The following is an 18708-nucleotide window of genomic DNA, read 5'->3' as shown; positions in this document are numbered from 1 at the left end:
AAGTTTCGCATTAAGGACAGGTGCATTACATCGTAGTCAGAACCTCCCTCCGTCAATGGAACATAGGGCGTCCGCCACGTATACGCTCAATCCTTTCTGGTTCGTCGAAATGCGTTTTACCTCCCTCCAGGTTTTTACAAGCACCCCACCCTCCTCTTCTACTCTTCTGCATAACGCGTTTCTAAGGCAATCCGCTCGTCGGTCACTTTGGTATAGTGGATAGTGTGACCTACCCGCTGCAAATTCCATCCTGTTATCAACACATCTACCATGGCCTGGCCCGTGCTCCGACTCAGATCTTCTTTCTAGATTTTTTTAGGCCAGAGTATTCCAATGACACCGCAGAGAAAGCTGTTAACGCAGGCTTGGAACCTTTGAGTTAAAGTGGTGGTCACTTTCCATGTGCTACTCCTATATAACAGCACAGATGAAATATAGGCGCAGAACAGCTCATATTGATGTTGGTCTTAAGATAACTACGTTTCCGGAAAACAGGAGACGGAATTAGTACTATTTCTGCGTCGATCGCCGTCAACCTCAGTGCTTTTGTAGGCAAAAACAACGATACTAAGATATACAAATTGATCAACACCCTCGATGTTCTACCAGTTAACGCAAATAGGAAAAATGCAATGACCAGTTAGACTGAGAACCTTGTGTTTATTAGTGTTTATCTTTCGTACAAGTCGATCAACTTCTCTTTGCAAATACAGATCAATTTGGCCAGTTCCATGGCTCGTTGCGGGACCAAGCAGGTATCAACAGCGTAGTCGAAGTGTTTTAAGAAAGATTTCATGGTCCATGAAAGCCTTCTCGTTCTCTAACCACTTTGTCTCCTTGGTGTTCACTTTTAATTTCTTCTACAACCCGGAGCCCCTAAGGGAAGGTAAATGACTTTGAAAGAACAAATAAAAGCTAGAAACGTAGTTGTGAACCTTACCAAGTGGATGTACTCGGTGACGAGATTGAATAATATCGGAGGTGAGGCGAGGGGTGCAACTTTGAACATCAACTTTCTCCAGTATTTGACTTCAATCTGTCACCTGGCATCATCCGCCTCCAAATATCGCTTCGACAATGACTGGTTCACCAATTTCCCAAATCCCTAAAAGCTTTTTGGCGTCCCACCCGAACCTGCGAGCAATATGCGGGGACTGGCAAGATCATTGTCGTGTACAGTGAGAGTTTTGACTCTACCGTGAGACGTTCCAAGCGGAACGGTTTTTGTAAGCTGAAGTAGGATTTGATTTTGGATCCCAGATAGGATCAATTATCAGAAATCTCACAGTTGTAGTCTCCTAGCTTTTTGTTCTCATTTGATGAGTCCAGTTCTTGCTTCCCTGTTTTATGATGCTGACGTTATCATCAGGCACTCCGTTTTGCCATCATTAATGCCTCTGCTTGATCTGGATGAAGGTAGATTATACATCTCAGGTTATTTTTACCGTAGTGTGAATATCGTAATTTTAGGGCGTTAGAAGAGCAGAAGATATTGTCTCTCGTACATACATCATCATCGCGGGACTTTTTGCAGGGCCCGGTTAAAAAGATACTCGATAGGGTATCCTCTTCTCTTAGACCGTTGTTGGTGATCAATGGTCCCGAAAGCGATCCTGTTGTTTCCATCAGACCTCCAACATTAGTCAGGGTCAGCTTAGCCAGCCTCGGTTTTCCCCTGGCTTGCCGCCTAAATGGTTCATTATTCGCTTCCGTACTTTCCCTTAGATACCAGCACAATCTCCGCCAATCCCATAATACTGAGAAGGTCTTCTCTGCTATGCAAGATCGTTACAACTTAGTATACGTGTCCAGTATTGTCTGTACTACATCTTTATTAGATGTGCCTTCCTGCCTCGAAGTTTTGCTTCCCAATACTCTGCCAGAGACTCAAAATGTTGAGTTGGAATTAATTTCATTTTTTCCTGGCAGTGAACACCTCTCGCAGTTTTGTGCGATTGACGATAGCAGCAATTATGTAGATTTCCCTTCCTCTCACATATGATGGATCTGAGGTTGTGTCCCACTCCTTGGAAATATCCGCTGTATCTCCACAACCAATAGAAGTATGAGCAAAGTCATGGAGAAACATTTCTAGTCCAAGGTGACCAAAAGTCCCTACATATTACCAAATATCTATCTGATTTTGTTAAAGTTTCCATTCCCGGCCCCAAGAAAACTCTGCGCCTCGTAAGAAACCACCTAGAAATGGATGCAACTAGCTAATTGTAAGGTAGACCGCGAGTAAACTGCGCTGAGCTTGAAGGACTGATCATTCCATCTTTTGAGAATGATCACATTGGTGGTCTCCGGTAGTTATTGTACAAATATATGTCCTGGTGTTGTGCATTTTCGTCGTTGAGGTGGAGGGTTTCTGAGAGTTCAAAATTGGATGATCTTACCCCGCCTTTAGGAAAGTTACCCCGAAAGAGAGAGTAAAAAATCACTTAGGAAAAATATGTAAATAAACAACTTTAAACCATTTCATTTCATTACCGCATTTAAAGGCTTTTTAGCGCGAATTTCCTATGGCATGGTTTTTCTATACCAATTAGTGGCCCGGTCTATAGTACTATCCTGTAGTACTGCGAGTGCACCCTATATCATCCCTAGAATACAGTTCGAAATTCGATTATTATAGTAATTACCTCTCGATCTAAAAGTCGACCTCATCTTTTGACAGCCTACATAATGGAGTTTAATTACAACTGTTAATATTGATTTGAAATATACAGAGATGTTGGTTTTCTCGTGTCTGAGTCAAACTACTAGCGCAACCTTCATAACTGGACAAATTGATTAACCACTGAACTACTTCAGAGCACATCACTTTTCGGATCCTTTTATATTAAAAAGGGTTGACCGAGTCCTCTTGTTTTATATTTGCTCCATAGTTAGTCAAAACTGCATTAGCTTGGATATCTTTTGCCCGTTCATTATTGCTTTGAACCTGCCAACCCCTTGAGTTCTTTAGATGGTATCGCTTTACAGGGCAATACACTTCTAACCACTAAACTCGATCTGATATATAAATTCTGAACTTTGAGTTAAAAACAACCAAACTATTATTCTCAACCATATTCTTAATTTTAACATTTTATTTTTGAAAAATTTATCACAGACAAAATAGTTTAAGTGATCTCTTATAAAAATAAAGCTTCGACCATAAACGTCTATCAATAAACACAATTAGCTTCAATAGCATCCAAACTAGAACTAGACTACCACGGTCTCCAAACTGAACCACTCTCTCTGCTCTCTTGTTCGAAACAGTCTCTCGAAGAACTCCTTTCAGTATTTTTAGGTATTGATTCAGGTCGCATGGTGGCCAAATATGTATGCCGATAAGGATCCAAATTCAGCATCAATGCGTTGATGTGCTTTAATACCACTACCCCGGCAGATTGATCACATTTGGCTAGGAACTGGGCCACCTCCTTGGCACAATGGCGGAATCCATCCCAATATCGATCAGCATATCCTGGGTCAGGACGACAGAATAACGTATTATGTTGTCGTAAGCTGTGTAGATGTCGAACGGTCAACTCCAGGATGTCTGCTTTCTCTAGTTTTGCCACGTTTTCGCCCTCCTGAAAATGGTGAGGAGGAAAATTATAGTAAAAATCTTTCAAAAATAATGAACGATAGAGGAAAAATTTTCAGTGTAAGTGATAGGAATTCTAGCTTCATACTTTTGTGACTGTGACCTGAAATCAGCCCCCAGTGCATTTAACTGATGACCAACTGAAACAAACCCTCTCCCAAATGTATCACTATAGAGTTGGGAACCGTAAATATTTAGTGTTTAGGACACATTAAAGCCACTTTCTTATCTTTGACAGATATTAAAATGTTTAAAACTCATTCAACTTAGTTTTATGGTCCCGAATAGTCTCCAGAAAATCCAACCGCAATAACACAACATCCTTCATGGGCCATCATCTGAAATAGGACATTGCTAGAAATGCAAGTTTACAGTACGCGGTACTGTGCACTTATGTGAGGTTTCTATAATTTTCCACTACACGGTTTCAAACAGTTTCTAAGTGCCAGAAACACCGGAAAATGTGAGAATTTTTCCTCAAAAGGCATAATAGGAAGTACAAGTGCAAGAATGTCGCTAATGTAGTTATTAGTAGATGAAAGTCCTTTGCAGTTACTTGGGCGAAAATAAATGAACGAGTGTATGCACATGATATATGCATGCATGAAGTTTATGCACATTAATATGAATATATGAACGCTTTTGGTCCCTCTAATTATTATTTATATGGAGGTTTCTCTAGATGTTCTCAGAGACCGGATGGGAGGCAATTTCTAGACTATAGTAAGTGTGGCTATTACTTCATCGCCCTCTAAGCTATTGACAGGGTCCTGTTTTAATATCATGTCTCTCTGACCTTGGCTAATATAGTCTGCCAAGGGGATTTAAGGGCTTTTTCTATGAAAGCTATTCTTTTTCATTTTTCCTAACATAATTCGGAAAATATGAATACCGTGGCATAATCAGGTAAGAAATATATAATCACCCTCTTCGAAGACGGTCAAATGACCATCCGCATTTATGTTTCTCCTGTTCAATCCTTTGTGGGGTATAGGACATCCACACATCCGCAGGTTTCAATGCAACTCCGCTGTAGTTTCATTAACATCACATTTAATGCTATGCAAGTGATAATGACTAAAATCAACCAGGCCTGAGCTATCCCAAAATCTAAAGGTAATGCTAAATTGACCATTAAGATCCGCTAGCGCATGAGCGCAGTTCAACTGCATGCTTCTACGTTTACCAGGCGCGAAGTAGCTCAGATCTCAAAGTAGATCTTTGTCAACCCGGGTGGTCTCCTTACTGATGGTATTACTATGGATATTAGCACAGAAATCGCAGAAATAGAAGCAAATGAAAAAAGTACGTTTATGAAAACATCCATCAGATACCGAAATCGAAATGAATAGAAAAGTACAGTCGAAAAATAACAAGGACTCAATATTCATATGCTTGCCAACAGAAGGAAGTTGACGAATTGAAAAAAATAATCACAACTATGAAACCCAACACACAAAAAAATCGCTAAATGGCTCTTGGTTAGATAGTTTGATTTAGTGGAGCAAGCCGTAGCTCCAAGCACTCTGACCTTTGTACTATCCCCGGAGATCGCCTGTTCACAGCCCTCCCACCGACGGCTTTCGCGAATCAAAGAACATTCTCCAGAGACACACACAGACTCTTGGTTGAATAAAACCTTACCAAGTTATCTAGAATGAGGTCCGAGGAGACCGGGCAGCTGCATACGAAGTGCAGAACTGTCTCTTTCTCCTCCTCGCATTGGCTGCATATGACAACCACTCCGATTTATTCCATGGGGTAGTTTATGAGGCAGTGTCCCGTTAAAAGCCGTACAAAGGTTTTCATGTCCCACTTCTTAAGGGTCAACAAAAATACCGCCGTAGCGGCTCCGAGTTCCTTCATAAAGGTTTTCGCTTGCCAGCAGAAGTTCCAATTTCTCCATTCGGCTTCGTGAATCCTTTGACAGTAGATGGCTGGATGCCAAAAGCTGGTTCTGCTCCATCATTGTAGATTTAGAACCTTGGCGAGCCAGTCTATCAGTACCCTGCTTCCCACATCAGGAATGTTTCTTTCAATTGGCCAAGTTTCAGCAGCACCTTATGAGAAAGTCACATCAACTGGCTCGATACATCATTGCTGTTTAGTGCTGATAATACTGCCCGACTTTCGGAACAGATTCGAATGGTGTGGCCTCTCCATTTTTTCAACAAACATTCTTTTGCTGCTGATAAAACGGCATATATCTCCGCCTGGAATATGATCGTCATTTTTCGGAGAGGTAAATGGCTATTAAAACAAGACAAAAGGCGAAATCTGCATCAGATGACAAAAATTGTAAAAAGATCATTGACAGTCTATTCAAGTTCAGAATTAAACGAGATGACTAAATCTTGGTTTCCTTCAATATCAAAGTTCTAATTTCCAGTGTGAATGAAGTTTTCACCCATCCTTAGTATTTTTTTTAGAAAAAAAAAAACAAAGAAAACAAGTCGAAATTGTGCATAACATTTGTGGATGGGGGTAGAATAAGTATCATCCTCCTCCTCGTATTACTGAAAAAGGGAACAACTGATTTCCGAAATGCTGTGCTGGTAAACCACTTCGTAGCCAAAAAAATAATAACTTTTGCATTTCATTACTTGAAATACTGACTAAGCTCCATTCGGACGGGAATGCATTCTGTCACCGATACTTTATCTTCATGTTCGCGGCGGCGTTCTTCACACTACCTTAATTGGATCTGGATTTGGAAAAGAAGGCAAACAGTGGAACTAAAGATAAACACCAACAAAACCATCGAACAATTTCTATGCTTAGGAAGTTCTATTTCTGCTGTTGGTGACACCGAACTCGAGGTTATCAGATGTATTTGCAACGCTGTCCAAAGTCTGAAAAGGGAAATATCTCAACATTAGCACCAAATTGATACCGTTCCTCCATTGGTTATGCTATAGAATTTAACCCAATTTCCCGGGTTGGTAGTCGAATCGGTCGCCATAGATCCACCTAGAGAAGAACATGAAAGAAGGAGTCTAAGCTTCAAAGCGGCCTATGAAAACCCCGGAGTCGAGTCACCAAACCTGGCAGGGAGTTCATCAACCGACACACTTGGCCTTAGGATGGTGTATCCAAATAAAGGCCGTGACAAAAAATGCCTCTACTTTAAGTTGAGAAAATGCCAGCCAACTGGTAATTTACAAAAATGCCAGTCAGGAAGCAAGAAAAGCGATCGCTGTTATCCGAGCGGTCCATTACAAAAATATTTACGATAAGCTGGTACTTTATTCCTTTTCAGCGAATGTAGACCTTCCGACAAGCACCCAGTTCGAAACATCCAAGATCTCGCCCAAACGCTCTATGGTAAAACTATCTTTTCAACAACTGACCTGGTAAGAGCATTTAACCAGGTGCTCGTAGCTTAATAAGACATACCAAAGATTGCCATCACACCACCATTTGGCTTTTGCGAATTTCCGTTTATGACATTCGGCCTACGGAATGCAACACGAACGAGGCTTCAAGATGAGTTCGCGTTCGCGGGGATCACTAGTGATGAGTCGATTGGACTTGTCGCCGACGTTCCGGGGGAGTGTTCCTACTTAAAATTTAAGGGCACCCTCATCAAGCAACTGTCAGTAAGCTGAGCTTCGTTAACTCACTTACTGATCGCGCTCCCCTTATGCCACCACTCCCCGAGCCAACTGCTGCGTGAGATGAAGCAATTGGGTGGGGATAATGTCGGGGTTGAGCTTCTGAAGTCGCGACTCGCGGGAAGCACCCAGGCTATCTTGCCTTGTGTGGACTCCGGATCTTTAGAAGTGTTATAAAACATTGCTGATCCAAGTCACGAGGTGCATGCGTACCCCCTGATCAGTGAAGTGTCGCGGGAGACCACGAGCCAAATTTCCGAGCTTCAGCAGATGGTGACAACCCTCGTGGCTACCGTCACTAAGCTGACGTCAACAGTTCGAGCTTTGCGCTCAGGTGGTAAGTCCCGAACCCCTTCACGGTCTGCCAACTGAAATGGGCTACGGGTAGTCGCGCGTTGGAGACTCAATGAGTCCCGCAATTTGCTGGTATCACCGCTTCTTTACCGACAAAGCACAGGAGTGTACCAGCCCGTACCCGTTCACTGCTTCAAAAGACTTCCGGCGGCAACTACCCAGAACACAGCTCTGCGTCGCTTAACAATATATGATCCCTTGAGCAAGCGCCATTACCCGATTGACACAGGCGCAGACGTTTCAATTTTCTCGGTGTCGCGTAATCCCAGACTGATTCCGCAACAACTCAAACTAGCGGTGGCCAATTCCTCAGCCATACGCACTTACGGCCACAAGCAACTGGACGTAAGTCTAGGACTTTGACGAACGTTTCCATGGTATTTTGTTGCAGCGAACACCTGCAGTCCCATTTTAGGTGCAAACACGCGAGGCCACTATGGATTGCTAGTGGATCTGCAAAATTGCTCTTAGAAACCCCAGAACCTCTCTCTGGTCTTTAGGAAAACTTTCCACCTGCTCTACTGTTAGTTACTGTTAGTGATGGTTGTTCAATCATCTTTGAAGAAGTAGCCGACCTTCGCATTCGCACGCTAATTCAAAAATACCACAACATTCCTACCGAAAGTGGTCTCTGGCAGCCAGCTAAGCATGATATACATCATCACATGTGCACTACTGGCTCCCCTATCTTTTCGAACGGCCGTCCATTGCCACCCCAGAAGCTAGCTGTTGCTATGAAAGAATTCGACGTGCTTTTAAAGTAGAGTATTTGCAGACCATCAAATAGCTACTGGCCTTCTCCACTACACGTGGTCCCGAAGCCCAACGGTCAATGGAGATTACGTGGCGATTGTAGACGTCTGAATGCCCAGACCATTCCAGGCCGCTATCAACCTCGCTAACTGCCACGCCCTTGGCCTTAGGCAATATGTACCATCAAAACCTTGTAACTCCAGATAATATTTAGAAAACGACAACATGCACACCCTTCGGATTCTTCGTATTAACACGGATACCTTTTGGTCTGTGCAATACGGCGCAATCTTTTCAGAGGTTCATCCATTTTGTCCTGCGAAACCTTAACTTTCTATTCGTGTATTTGGATGATGTTTTGGTTGTCTACTGCTATGTGTCTGAGCATTTGGAACATCTTAAATTTTTCAGCATCTTCTTGATGCCGGTCTTGTACTTAACGTTAAAAAATGCAAATTCCTTCAACAGCAGGTGAAGTTTTTAAGCCACACGATTTCCCCTGAAGAAATCCATCCGGATCCAGACAAGGTTCAGGCCATCGCAGACTTCCCACAACCTAAAACAGTCAAACATCTGCGAAGGTTTTTGGGCATGTTAGACATCTATCGTCGTTTCTTGCTTAAAGCCGCTCAACGTCAAGCGATCCAAAATGTCTACCTGTCTGGACCTAAAACCAAAGACAAAGAAGTCTACAGAGGCTGTCCCGGCTAGACAAACGACAGCTAGCGGACGCTACCCGCCTGGAATTCCCTCAATCAGATGTACCCCTAGCCGTATTCGTTGATGCCTCAGACATCGCAGTAGGTCCTGCCCTTCACCAAAAAGTGAACCAAATCTGGCAACTGTTGAGCCTCTTTTCGAAGAAATTGAATACAGCTCGATGGAACTACAGCACCAACGATCGTGAGCTATTAGCTGCCTACATGCCAATATAATACTTCCGATACTCCCTAGAAGGCAGGCCGTTCACAGCATTCATGGGCCACAAGCCTGTTTGATTCGCTTTTAAGCAGAAGCCAGACAAAGGATCCCATTGCCAACTTCGGCACTTGAACTTCACACACCAGTTTACTTCGGACATCCAGCACGTGTCCGGCAAGGATAATGTACTTACAGACGCTTTGTCAGAGTTTTAGCGATTAAAATCACTGCCATGGTCGATTTTTAGTAGTCGCCGACGCACAGAGGGATGGGAAATTTTTCGCAAGTAAGCATTCCATGCAGAACATGATTTTGCGAACTCAGGCATTCGGACAACGAATCGGCTGACAAGCGGATATTTCTGGCTATCAATGAATGGTTCACGTGAAGTAACACCTCTGAAAGACATTTCCACACAATCGTGCGCCGAGCCCTTGGTCGGGAATGAATTCCAAGTTGTAGCCGAAGTCATTGTTCACCAGGGAATGCAGTTCAAGTTTATCTTGTTTTTCGGAACTAGGCAAACTCCCAGGCTTCAAACGCCATCGGACGACTGCGTACCATCCGCAATCCAATTAGATGCTAGACGCAGGCATAGGACACTAAAGGCCGTTATAATGGCACACGATGGCCTTTCTTGGTTACATGTCCTACCTTTCGTTTTACTTGGCCTACGTGCAGTCCATAGTGAAGAGTTTGCCGCCAGTTCCGCGGAGCTAGTATACGGCACGCTGCTCCATAAGTCCTGCCAAAACGTCGCATATGCAGATGATACAAACATTATGACACGCTCTTTCACACTTAGCAAAAGAGATTTCTATAAACCTCGATGAAACGGAAAACGAAGTTGGTATACGAATTAATGAAAATGAGACGTTGCAAACGAGAAAAATGACACTCAACAGACAAAATATAAAAATTAGCGAGTACAACTTCGACAATGTAGACAACTATATATACTTAGGTGTGCAACTGAAAAATGGAGATAAGAGGTAAACGAAAGGACGACCTATGGCGAATCAGATGTAACCGCGGATTTTATTAAATATTTGATGACCTTGATGTCACCAAGTTAATAAACCTTCAGAAGTTGCAACGGGCTGGCCACGTTCAGCATATGGACGACACTCATTTACCTTAAAGGGTATTCGAAAGGAGGGCAGAAGGACGAAGACCGGTAGAGAAACCCCGAAAGCGCTGAAGAGATTCTTTAACGACGACAGCACATCATTACTCAGATTTCAAAACCGGAGCACGTGATTGATGGAACGAGATGGTTGGAGAAAGGACATCCTTAAGGGCAAAGCCGGAAATAGGCTGTGAAGTCTCGACGATGAATTGGTATACTACGAACAATATGTAAGTCTGTTTAGTTTATTCAATTAAAAAATAGACATCATTACGCGGGGTGTTAATTAAATACGATATTAGGTAATCAAACTCTGTGCCTCCAATAATGGAAATATATCTTTTAAAACCAAACAGGAAAAATGGAAATTGGAACATAAATTAAGAAGCCAATCAAAAAGATTAAGGATTTCCAGTAGAACACTTACAGCTTGCAAGGCACCAGTCATCAAATCCTTTAGTTCATCCAAGCATCGGTTGATCCGTGCTCGTCGCTTCCTCTCCAACATTGGCTTCATGATCTTCCGGTATTGGTATGTCCTGGAAACAGGTTCCATGGACATCAGATTTGGCGGGTAATTCTGGCTCGGTGACATCACTCCCGCACTTTCAAAAAAGTCCGACACCTTCTATTCTCGCTGAACTCACTAGGTAAGAACCAACAAAACACACACCTCCAACTTCACTAAGATTTACCACTAAAGTGTTCTTGTAAAGCGCTCACTACACCTCTTTATAAACTTTACTTCTATGACGAATGGCAGTCAAGGGCCAGAATGAAAGTGGGGAGCAAACTTCGAGATGAAGTTGGAGCTGAGACGGTAGATCAGTGATCTTTGATGTTGTTGCATGCATCAGGGAAAATGGTAAAGGCGTCAGACTTCAGACAGTTGGTCAATAAAAGTGTGAGAACTTCATTGAGCTTGAGCCGCGAAGTGATTAAGATATCGCATGGCGGTTCCCAATATCCCACACTCATCTGGAGCCCGTTTACCCAGAATATCTGCAAGATCCGATCTCTTCAATGGATGCTGTATATTAGCCAAAATAGCAGAGGGAAGCAGATTTGATCAATTAAAGTTTAGAAGGAGTTGCCGTTGGTAGGAAGCTGATGGGACGATAACTTTTATTATAGCGTGTTAACTTTTGTGGTTCTAACTTCTTCAGCTGCGCTTCCCAGCAACCATCTAGACTTGAACTTATCGTCAGTCTAATGTATCTTTTCTCATGTACCACAAACTGGATTGGAAGAAGTAACGTTTAGTACGTTGGGAAATGGAAGGGTCTAACGCTGTTCATCAACCCAAGTTGGTAACTCTCCTCCATTAGAAATGGCCGAGGCTGAATAAAGCGCATGCAGCGAGATCGGCTTGTTTAAACTTTATAGCTGCTGTCGTCGTCAACTTAACTCGAGATAAACGATTAAGATTTTAACACTTCCTGACTTGAATGCGGCCGGGTCGTTTATGTTTACGAAATGGGCGGTACATGGACAACGATCTCGTGATGGGGCATTTGGGTGCTCGCTACTTTCTCACGGTACGAATGGATTTCGTTTTATTTGCATCTGGATTGGAATGGTCAGTGATAGTACGATGCTAATTTTGCAAATAAAAGTGCAAAATTGCTAGACGGCTTTTGCTTAATTAAAACCGTGCGACTTATTGAAGTTATGTCCGGTGGATTAGCAAATGTTGAGATAGACTCTTCAAATAAATGAGACCAGACGTTTTATGTCGAGATCTCGTCATATTTCAGGAATGTTTAAATTGGGATGTGTTTATAAAAAAGATACAATGTTGTACGTGCTTCGAAATTAATGAGAAAGAGTAGTTGTTTGGAAAAGGTTCACCATTCGTAACATTCTCTTCCACATTTTTGACAATTTTTTTTTGGATAAAGTGAATTCTGCATGTAGAAGATTTATTGCTTTTATTATGCGGCATTTGGTAGGCGGCATACCACCGTATATTTTTTAGTCGCCATTACCCCTGAGTGGTTGTTAACGATCCTTAACAGGTCGCTTAGGACTGGGGGGAATGGCGTCCCCGAGGTGCCCGAACAAGTAATTCTGACTCCCTAACTGGCATAACACCTGCGGCCTAGGTAGTCGCCTCGAAAAAAATTCTCGGTGAAGAGCGAACTGCTAATGACTGGGAGCCCCTCCCCCCCATCTCCCCTGGTGGCAGTGAGATTTGCATCGTGATTTGACGTCGGACACTAGTCGACTCAGCTGTGAATGAGGACCTGAGTACCGGTGGTAGGTCAATGGGAGAATCCGTCGACTGTGCGAAAATCCCAGAACATCAAGGGAAGCTGTGAGGGATTTAGGTACAATACCAATTCTTTTGGATCTTCTAGAGGCTGAGGCACACTGTCTACATCAGAGAAGGAACGCGAATCTGGCCGAAGTGATTGCGAGCTTCCGAAAGGCCACTAGGAAGGAACTGTACAGGAGATGGCGGCAATGGTGGTATAATTCCGAAAAAGCCAATTGACCCATGCACTGATCCCGTGTATTAAGAGATGGGTCGGTGGATATGAGATGTAATTGTATCGCTTTGGATTGGAGTCCCCAGACTGTCCCGAATGCATCGCTAAACCCGAGCACCCGGAGCATGTTATTTTCCATTGCCTAAGATTCGCGAAAGAAAGACGGAGGTTAAACGACGCCCCCAATACATTTATTGGACCCCATAATTTCGTGGAGGAGATGCTGAAGTCCTCAGCAAATAGAACTGCGATAAACGCAACAGTAACTGCGATACAGGAAAAGGTGCAATAACTGAAACGACCCTGGAAAGCACTTAGTTGCACTGGTGTAAACTAGAGCCATACTCGCGAGGTATTACTTCACGGTGGTTCCGCGGGCATATAGGCAGAGAAGTGGGGGGGTGGTTTTAGTGGGTGAGAATCCCATACACTTCTGCAAGCTGGCGCAGCAGCGTTTTTTTACGATTTCCACCTCCAGCCATAAAAAAAGACCACGTTGCCCTGAGCGAGTGGTGATCCTTCCGTGAGTTCGGGGATCAGCTAATCGTTGGCCAGGCCTCAACGAGCTGGGGTAGGTGCTTTGTTCCCCAGGGTATAACTGACGCAGCAAGGGCTGAAATACGCGACAAGACATCGGGTTGTGCAAACAAAGAAGGAGACTCGCAAAATGATACGGCACCTGCGACTGAGTGTCAACTCAGACAATACGGCGCAGTGATGTAGGAACAGTGGAAATTGCTGAAACCAGATGGCTTCGAACATAAGCCGAGTAAGAGCGCTGTCGACTGCTCTGACAAAAGCTAAAGTGAAAAGGCTTATTAAGAAATGCACGGCAGTTGTGAAACGCGATCTGCGACGTTCCTTCAGAAAAACGTCAGCAAAGGGGTCAAAACGGGCTGATGGAACTGGAGAAGCTCCTGGACAAAATTTCGTACTATAGAGCGACATGGAGAATAAGAGCAAATGCACGGAAAGCAGAAACAACCACGCCCCCTGATGAAAACACCGTGAACACTAAACGGATAGTAGACAGCTCGTTGCAGAGCGAACTTGGGAAAAAACGAAAGGAGGAAGGGGCATCTGATGGAGACTTCACTCAGCCAGAGCCCAAATAAGAAGGCAAAGAGGGACAAGAAGCAACAACACGCCGCACGGTGAAAAAACTCTGCTTCAAATTAAGGCGGATATGGAGGATGGAGCACCAAAAGAAAAGGTGGGAAGACGAAGAAGGACTAGATCGCCAGCTCTGCTTATTAAACTGACGGACGGCAAGATTTTTGCGGAAGTCCTCAGTGAAATAAGTTATAATAAGTTACAGAAGTGTCTTTTCGCCTTGGACCCATGTGCTCTATAGAAATCCGAAACCTTGACAGCCTCACAGAAAAGAACAAGGTAGAAGAGGCCATCAAACGCGAATGTCCGGAGGTAACTAGTGTCCGGATTAGTGTCCTCGCTACGAACTCCCCAGGCCAAAAACCCACTGTGGTGGAAGTTGCGGGGCAATACGCGAGGAAGCTTCTCAGCGGGAAAATCAGAAGGCCGCCCCAACCAAATGTTTATATGTGAATTATATGCCCACGTCTGCAACCTGTCGGGAAACTGGTAGAAGGGCAAAATGCCTCGAATGCCGTCAGGTAGGCAATAAAACGAACACCTGCAACGAAATGGCGAGTTGCGTCTTATGCAGGGACCATGTCACGTCCGATGAGAATGCTGCGCATACTGCTAGTTCGGAGCGGTGTCCAGTCTTCAGAGCAGAACTGAAAATGGCTAGGGCGCGGTCAATATGATTCGCATCCTATAAATCAATATGCCCCAGTTTACAACCACGAGTTCCTAGCGCAGTTCGTTGCGGAATCCAAAGCTGATTCAGTGGTCATCAGTGAGCAGCACCGAAATAAGGACACAGCTTCATAACACCGAATGGGACGATACCGGACTCTTGAAGGGTGGATCCTGGACAGGGTTGGCTTGAATGCCAGGACACTTGAATTGGGCATGCCTCACCAAGACTCAAGAGAGAGACAAATTCTCGAAATGGCCGCGAGAACAGAACTTATGGTTTTAAACACCGGATCTACCCCAATGTTCCGGTGGTCAGGCAGAGAGGGAAGCATTCTAGACGTAACCTTCGCGTCGTAGTAACCTAGTGTTGCTGGTGGACGGGTGGCAAGTTCTGGAAAACTTCTCGGCAAGCGACCATCAATACATTCCCTTCGAAGTGGTAGACACAAACTTTTGGTTTGCGCCACTCCGGTGCTCTTTCTGTGCGTGGAACGGCATGTACCATAATGACAGAGTACCGATCAGCCACAAGGAGACCCCGCAGCGCAATAAACAGGAGCAAAGCTCGCTGCTGGCAGTATCTGGTCGACGTGGTGAATGAGGGCCCGTGGGGCTCGGTTACAAACTGGTAACCCGAAAAGTTGGTGCTCTGCGGAAACCCCGTTCTGTTAACGCCGAGCAGGTTACCGCATTGTACGAGCACTATTCCCTACGCACCCTGTACAGAATGATGATGTTGGCGCGAAAAACGCCGAGGGTTACCCACTTTTCTCTATAAAAGAGTTGGAACAGGTAGTCCTCTGGCGAAACTTGCCCTGATCAGCAAATAGAAAGGCGACCCTGAGTTGTTGTCTTCATACCGCCCACTTTGTATGCTTGACACTGGAAAAGTGCTAGGAAAAATCATCAGAAGTAAACTCGCTGAAGCAATACGCACTGGCAGAGACTTATTCCCACAGCAGGTCGGTTTTAGAGCAGGGAGATGCATAGTTGATACTGTCATGCAAGTCGTGGATGCCCTTCGTCTAGCGGAAGTACATAGCTGCCGAGTTCGACGGTTGAACAGACGACGTCTCCAAATGAGTTCAATGCAGTCTGTCCTGCTCTACGGCGGAGAAGTATGAACTGACGATCTCGGCAACGGGGTATATCGTAAGCGTATCGCACTGATACAGAGGCAGGGAGCTATGCGGGTTGCGCCTACCACGGAGGTGATCGCCGTTGCCCGTCTTGCTAAGGAGCGTAAGGCCATATACGCGCAAGGGAAAGAGCCAAGGGAGGTGGTTGTTCGCGAAGAATGGCAACGCACCCGAGATGAGTGGCAACTCTCTTGGAAAAATGAAACTAGAGACTGATGGGCTGTGCAGCTAATTGGCAGGTGCGTGGCTGAATCGGAAGCATAGTGAGACGGACAATTTTCTTACCCAGATCTTAAGTAGCCATGGATATTTTCAGCCTTACCACACAACATGATTCGAAAGGCGCCATCTCCAGATTGTGTGTTTTGTAATGGAGTTGTTAATGACGCCGATAACACCTTTTTCTTGTAGAAGGTAGGATGGGATTCGTCAGCAGCTTTATATAAACACAGGGGATCTCTTTCCAGATAGCATTGTCGAGGAGATGCTAAGGATCGCTGACAGGTAGAACCATGTTGCACATTACCTACGCGTTCTTCTCGTTGGAAAGAAGATAGAGCTCGAACGGTGGAGAATTCGAATGGCAGGGGGTTTCTTGAACTGATAGCTCCCTTCCTCCTCCGTAAATGCATTCAGCAACCGTACCCCCTCCCCTCCTTTAAATTGCACTTTTACTTCCTGGCGCATTAATGTGCGTACTTTCGTTAATTTTTTCAGATTCAATAAATATTCACCCTTTTTAAATCAATAAAAAAATCCCCTCAATTAATAAATGTTTGCACCAATAAATTTTAAAAATATTGACCAATCATGATCCACGTATACATATTAGGCAAAGAACCCCACATGGACTAATGTCTGATATATTACAACCCTTGCTGATGTGTCTGTTACTAGCCAATCTGAGGAGTATTAGAATCCTTGTCACGTTTTTCTCTCTGAAATGAAATGTGGAAATTTGATCCAGCACTCAACACAGAACATAATCAAACATCCAATATTAGAAAAAAAATAGCAAGGCCAGACATGCATGTTACGCACTGAATATTTAGCGAATCGGAATCCGCCCACCTCATCTGCAATTACATCAAATTTTGGATAAAACTGTCTCCTTGAAGGAACTCTATAAATGGACTACTATTATTAAGTTCGCCTGAAAATATTGGACTAAGAATCATTTTGATTTACCTATCCGAACGACTCTCTCTATACATTTCAAAAGATTCAGATCCCGTCTATCTTGTGAGATGCGATTTATGAACTTCTTTAAAATATATTCCGCCTTTTTGAAAACTACTCAAAATATAAGAATTTGTGGGCTAGCGTCCATGTACGCATAACCGATGAACAGATGTACTTCCCAAATACAGCTCAAACTTTCTCAATTCATGACAGTGACCACGATGAAAGGATTCACCAAGATAACATATGTATAACTATCGCCCTGCTAAATATAGAACTTCTTAATTTTTGCAGATTAATTTGAAAACAAGCCTGGAGAGAATATGTCCGGTAAGACCCTAAAATCGTGACCTGGAGGGGGGTTGTTAGCAGTGAAGGGCTTATGTCATTGAACCAAGTTACAATGGGATTCTTGGACCCCAAAACCAATCAAATTGGCGGCAATAGATCGAACCTGGAAATGGTCTCATTCAAAGACCCCACTTGACAGATCTTTGAAGGCGAGAACTTCAAAATACGCCCAGGATCTCGGTTCACATCGCAAAGGAATTCGAATTTGTAACCTCAACTTACATGACGACACGTAACATCTATTAGGTATCGGTAACTGAGACTAATTGCTGTGCACGCGCTACAAGGTCATGACAAATATAATCAAACGACGACTGAGAGAGTATTCAGACCACATCATCGGGGAATACCAAAGTAGCTTCAGATCCGGACGTTCGATAATAGACCAGATATTTGCAATTGACATCGATGGGCACCAACTGTTCCTTGACTTCTGTCAGACGTACGATGGTGTAAATCGTAATGCTCAGTACAGAATAGTGGACGGGTTAATAGTCCCACCGAAGCAAGTTCAGCTCGGGAAAGCCACAATGACTAATAACGAGGGCAAGGTAAAAATCTAAAGTGAATTGACACGGAGCTTGCCTGTAGTGCCAAGATGGAGGATGGTCTCGCCAGCCCCACCTCCCACCCCCACTCTTTAACTTGGTGCTTGAATACGTCGTTAGAAACGTGGCCTCAGTTGATACCAGAGGTACGTTACTGGTAAAACTTGCGTAACTGGTGTCGAACGTAGACGACAAACTCAACCCAAACTCGTATGCAGAAGATTGCAAAGGGCAAGCATAAGGTCGAACGGGTGGACCAATTCTTCTACCTAGGAGCCCTAATGCGTCAAGGAGCTGTCAAGGAATATTTAATTTACCAGAATATGTGGGTTATAACGGAGCATTGTTCCATAAATTACTACCTTAAAGAATGGTGCTGAAGGTGGTCTTAATTTTCATATGCAGTTGTCTGGTTTCTTGGATAGATTTTCCTTTGATAAAGAATTTGCACAAGTTCCTCGTTTAGAGGCGAATTAAAGGGGGGACGGATTGGCCAGGCGAGGCTCTGCTCTTTTCAGTCCTTTGGTGGGTACAGTCGGTGTCCCGCTGGCGCCTGTCAAGGGCGAAATCTTCTCGCAGTCGCGGACTTCGGATGGCGAAGGCAAGTCAAGGGGGATTTGGCCCGCCTATAACAAACCCGATCACGAGAACTCCTGTCCGACATTCAGCCACAATAAAAATCCCCCACTTCCTTACTTCGCAAGGAAGGACGGATGGACTAAAGTTACCAGCAAGAAAGTGAAAGGAAAAGCAAAAGTGTGAACTCGTCCAGATGCCATTGTTATCTCCAGTAAGGGCAATCTGTCCTACGCGGAGATACTCAGAAAGGTTAAAGCTGA

The 18708-nt window shown here is 44.1% G+C and overlaps 1 protein-coding gene across 1 annotated transcript; it reads right to left on the bottom strand.

Moving 5' to 3' along the window:
- Positions 1–3084: 3084 nt before the first annotated feature.
- Positions 3085–11266, bottom strand: LOC119657308 (enhancer of split mgamma protein-like). The gene is made up of 2 exons (XM_038064167.1): positions 10800–11266; positions 3085–3587 (listed from the first exon to the last, which is right to left on the bottom strand). The coding sequence occupies exons 1-2, from the start codon at positions 10965–10967 to the stop codon at positions 3219–3221; spliced, it is 537 nt and encodes a 178-aa protein (XP_037920095.1). The 5' UTR covers positions 10968–11266; the 3' UTR covers positions 3085–3218.
- Positions 11267–18708: the final 7442 nt, after the last annotated feature.

The sequence above is a fragment of the Hermetia illucens genome, chromosome 5 (genome assembly GCF_905115235.1).
Source record: "Hermetia illucens chromosome 5, iHerIll2.2.curated.20191125, whole genome shotgun sequence".
NCBI classification, from domain to species: domain Eukaryota; kingdom Metazoa; phylum Arthropoda; class Insecta; order Diptera; family Stratiomyidae; genus Hermetia; species Hermetia illucens.
Note: the sequence above shows the minus strand (reverse complement) of the source record. Positions and strands in the feature narration are given on the sequence as shown.

Excerpts from the sequence above, each read along its gene's own strand:
- LOC119657308 (XM_038064167.1), bottom strand. The coding sequence starts at position 10,967 with ATGTCACCGAGCCAGAATTACCCGCCAAATCTGATGTCCATGGAACCT. Across the intron at positions 3,588-10,799 it reads TGACTGGTGCCTTGCAAGCT|GAGGGCGAAAACGTGGCAAA; the intron begins GTAAGTGTTCTA and ends CACCATTTTCAG.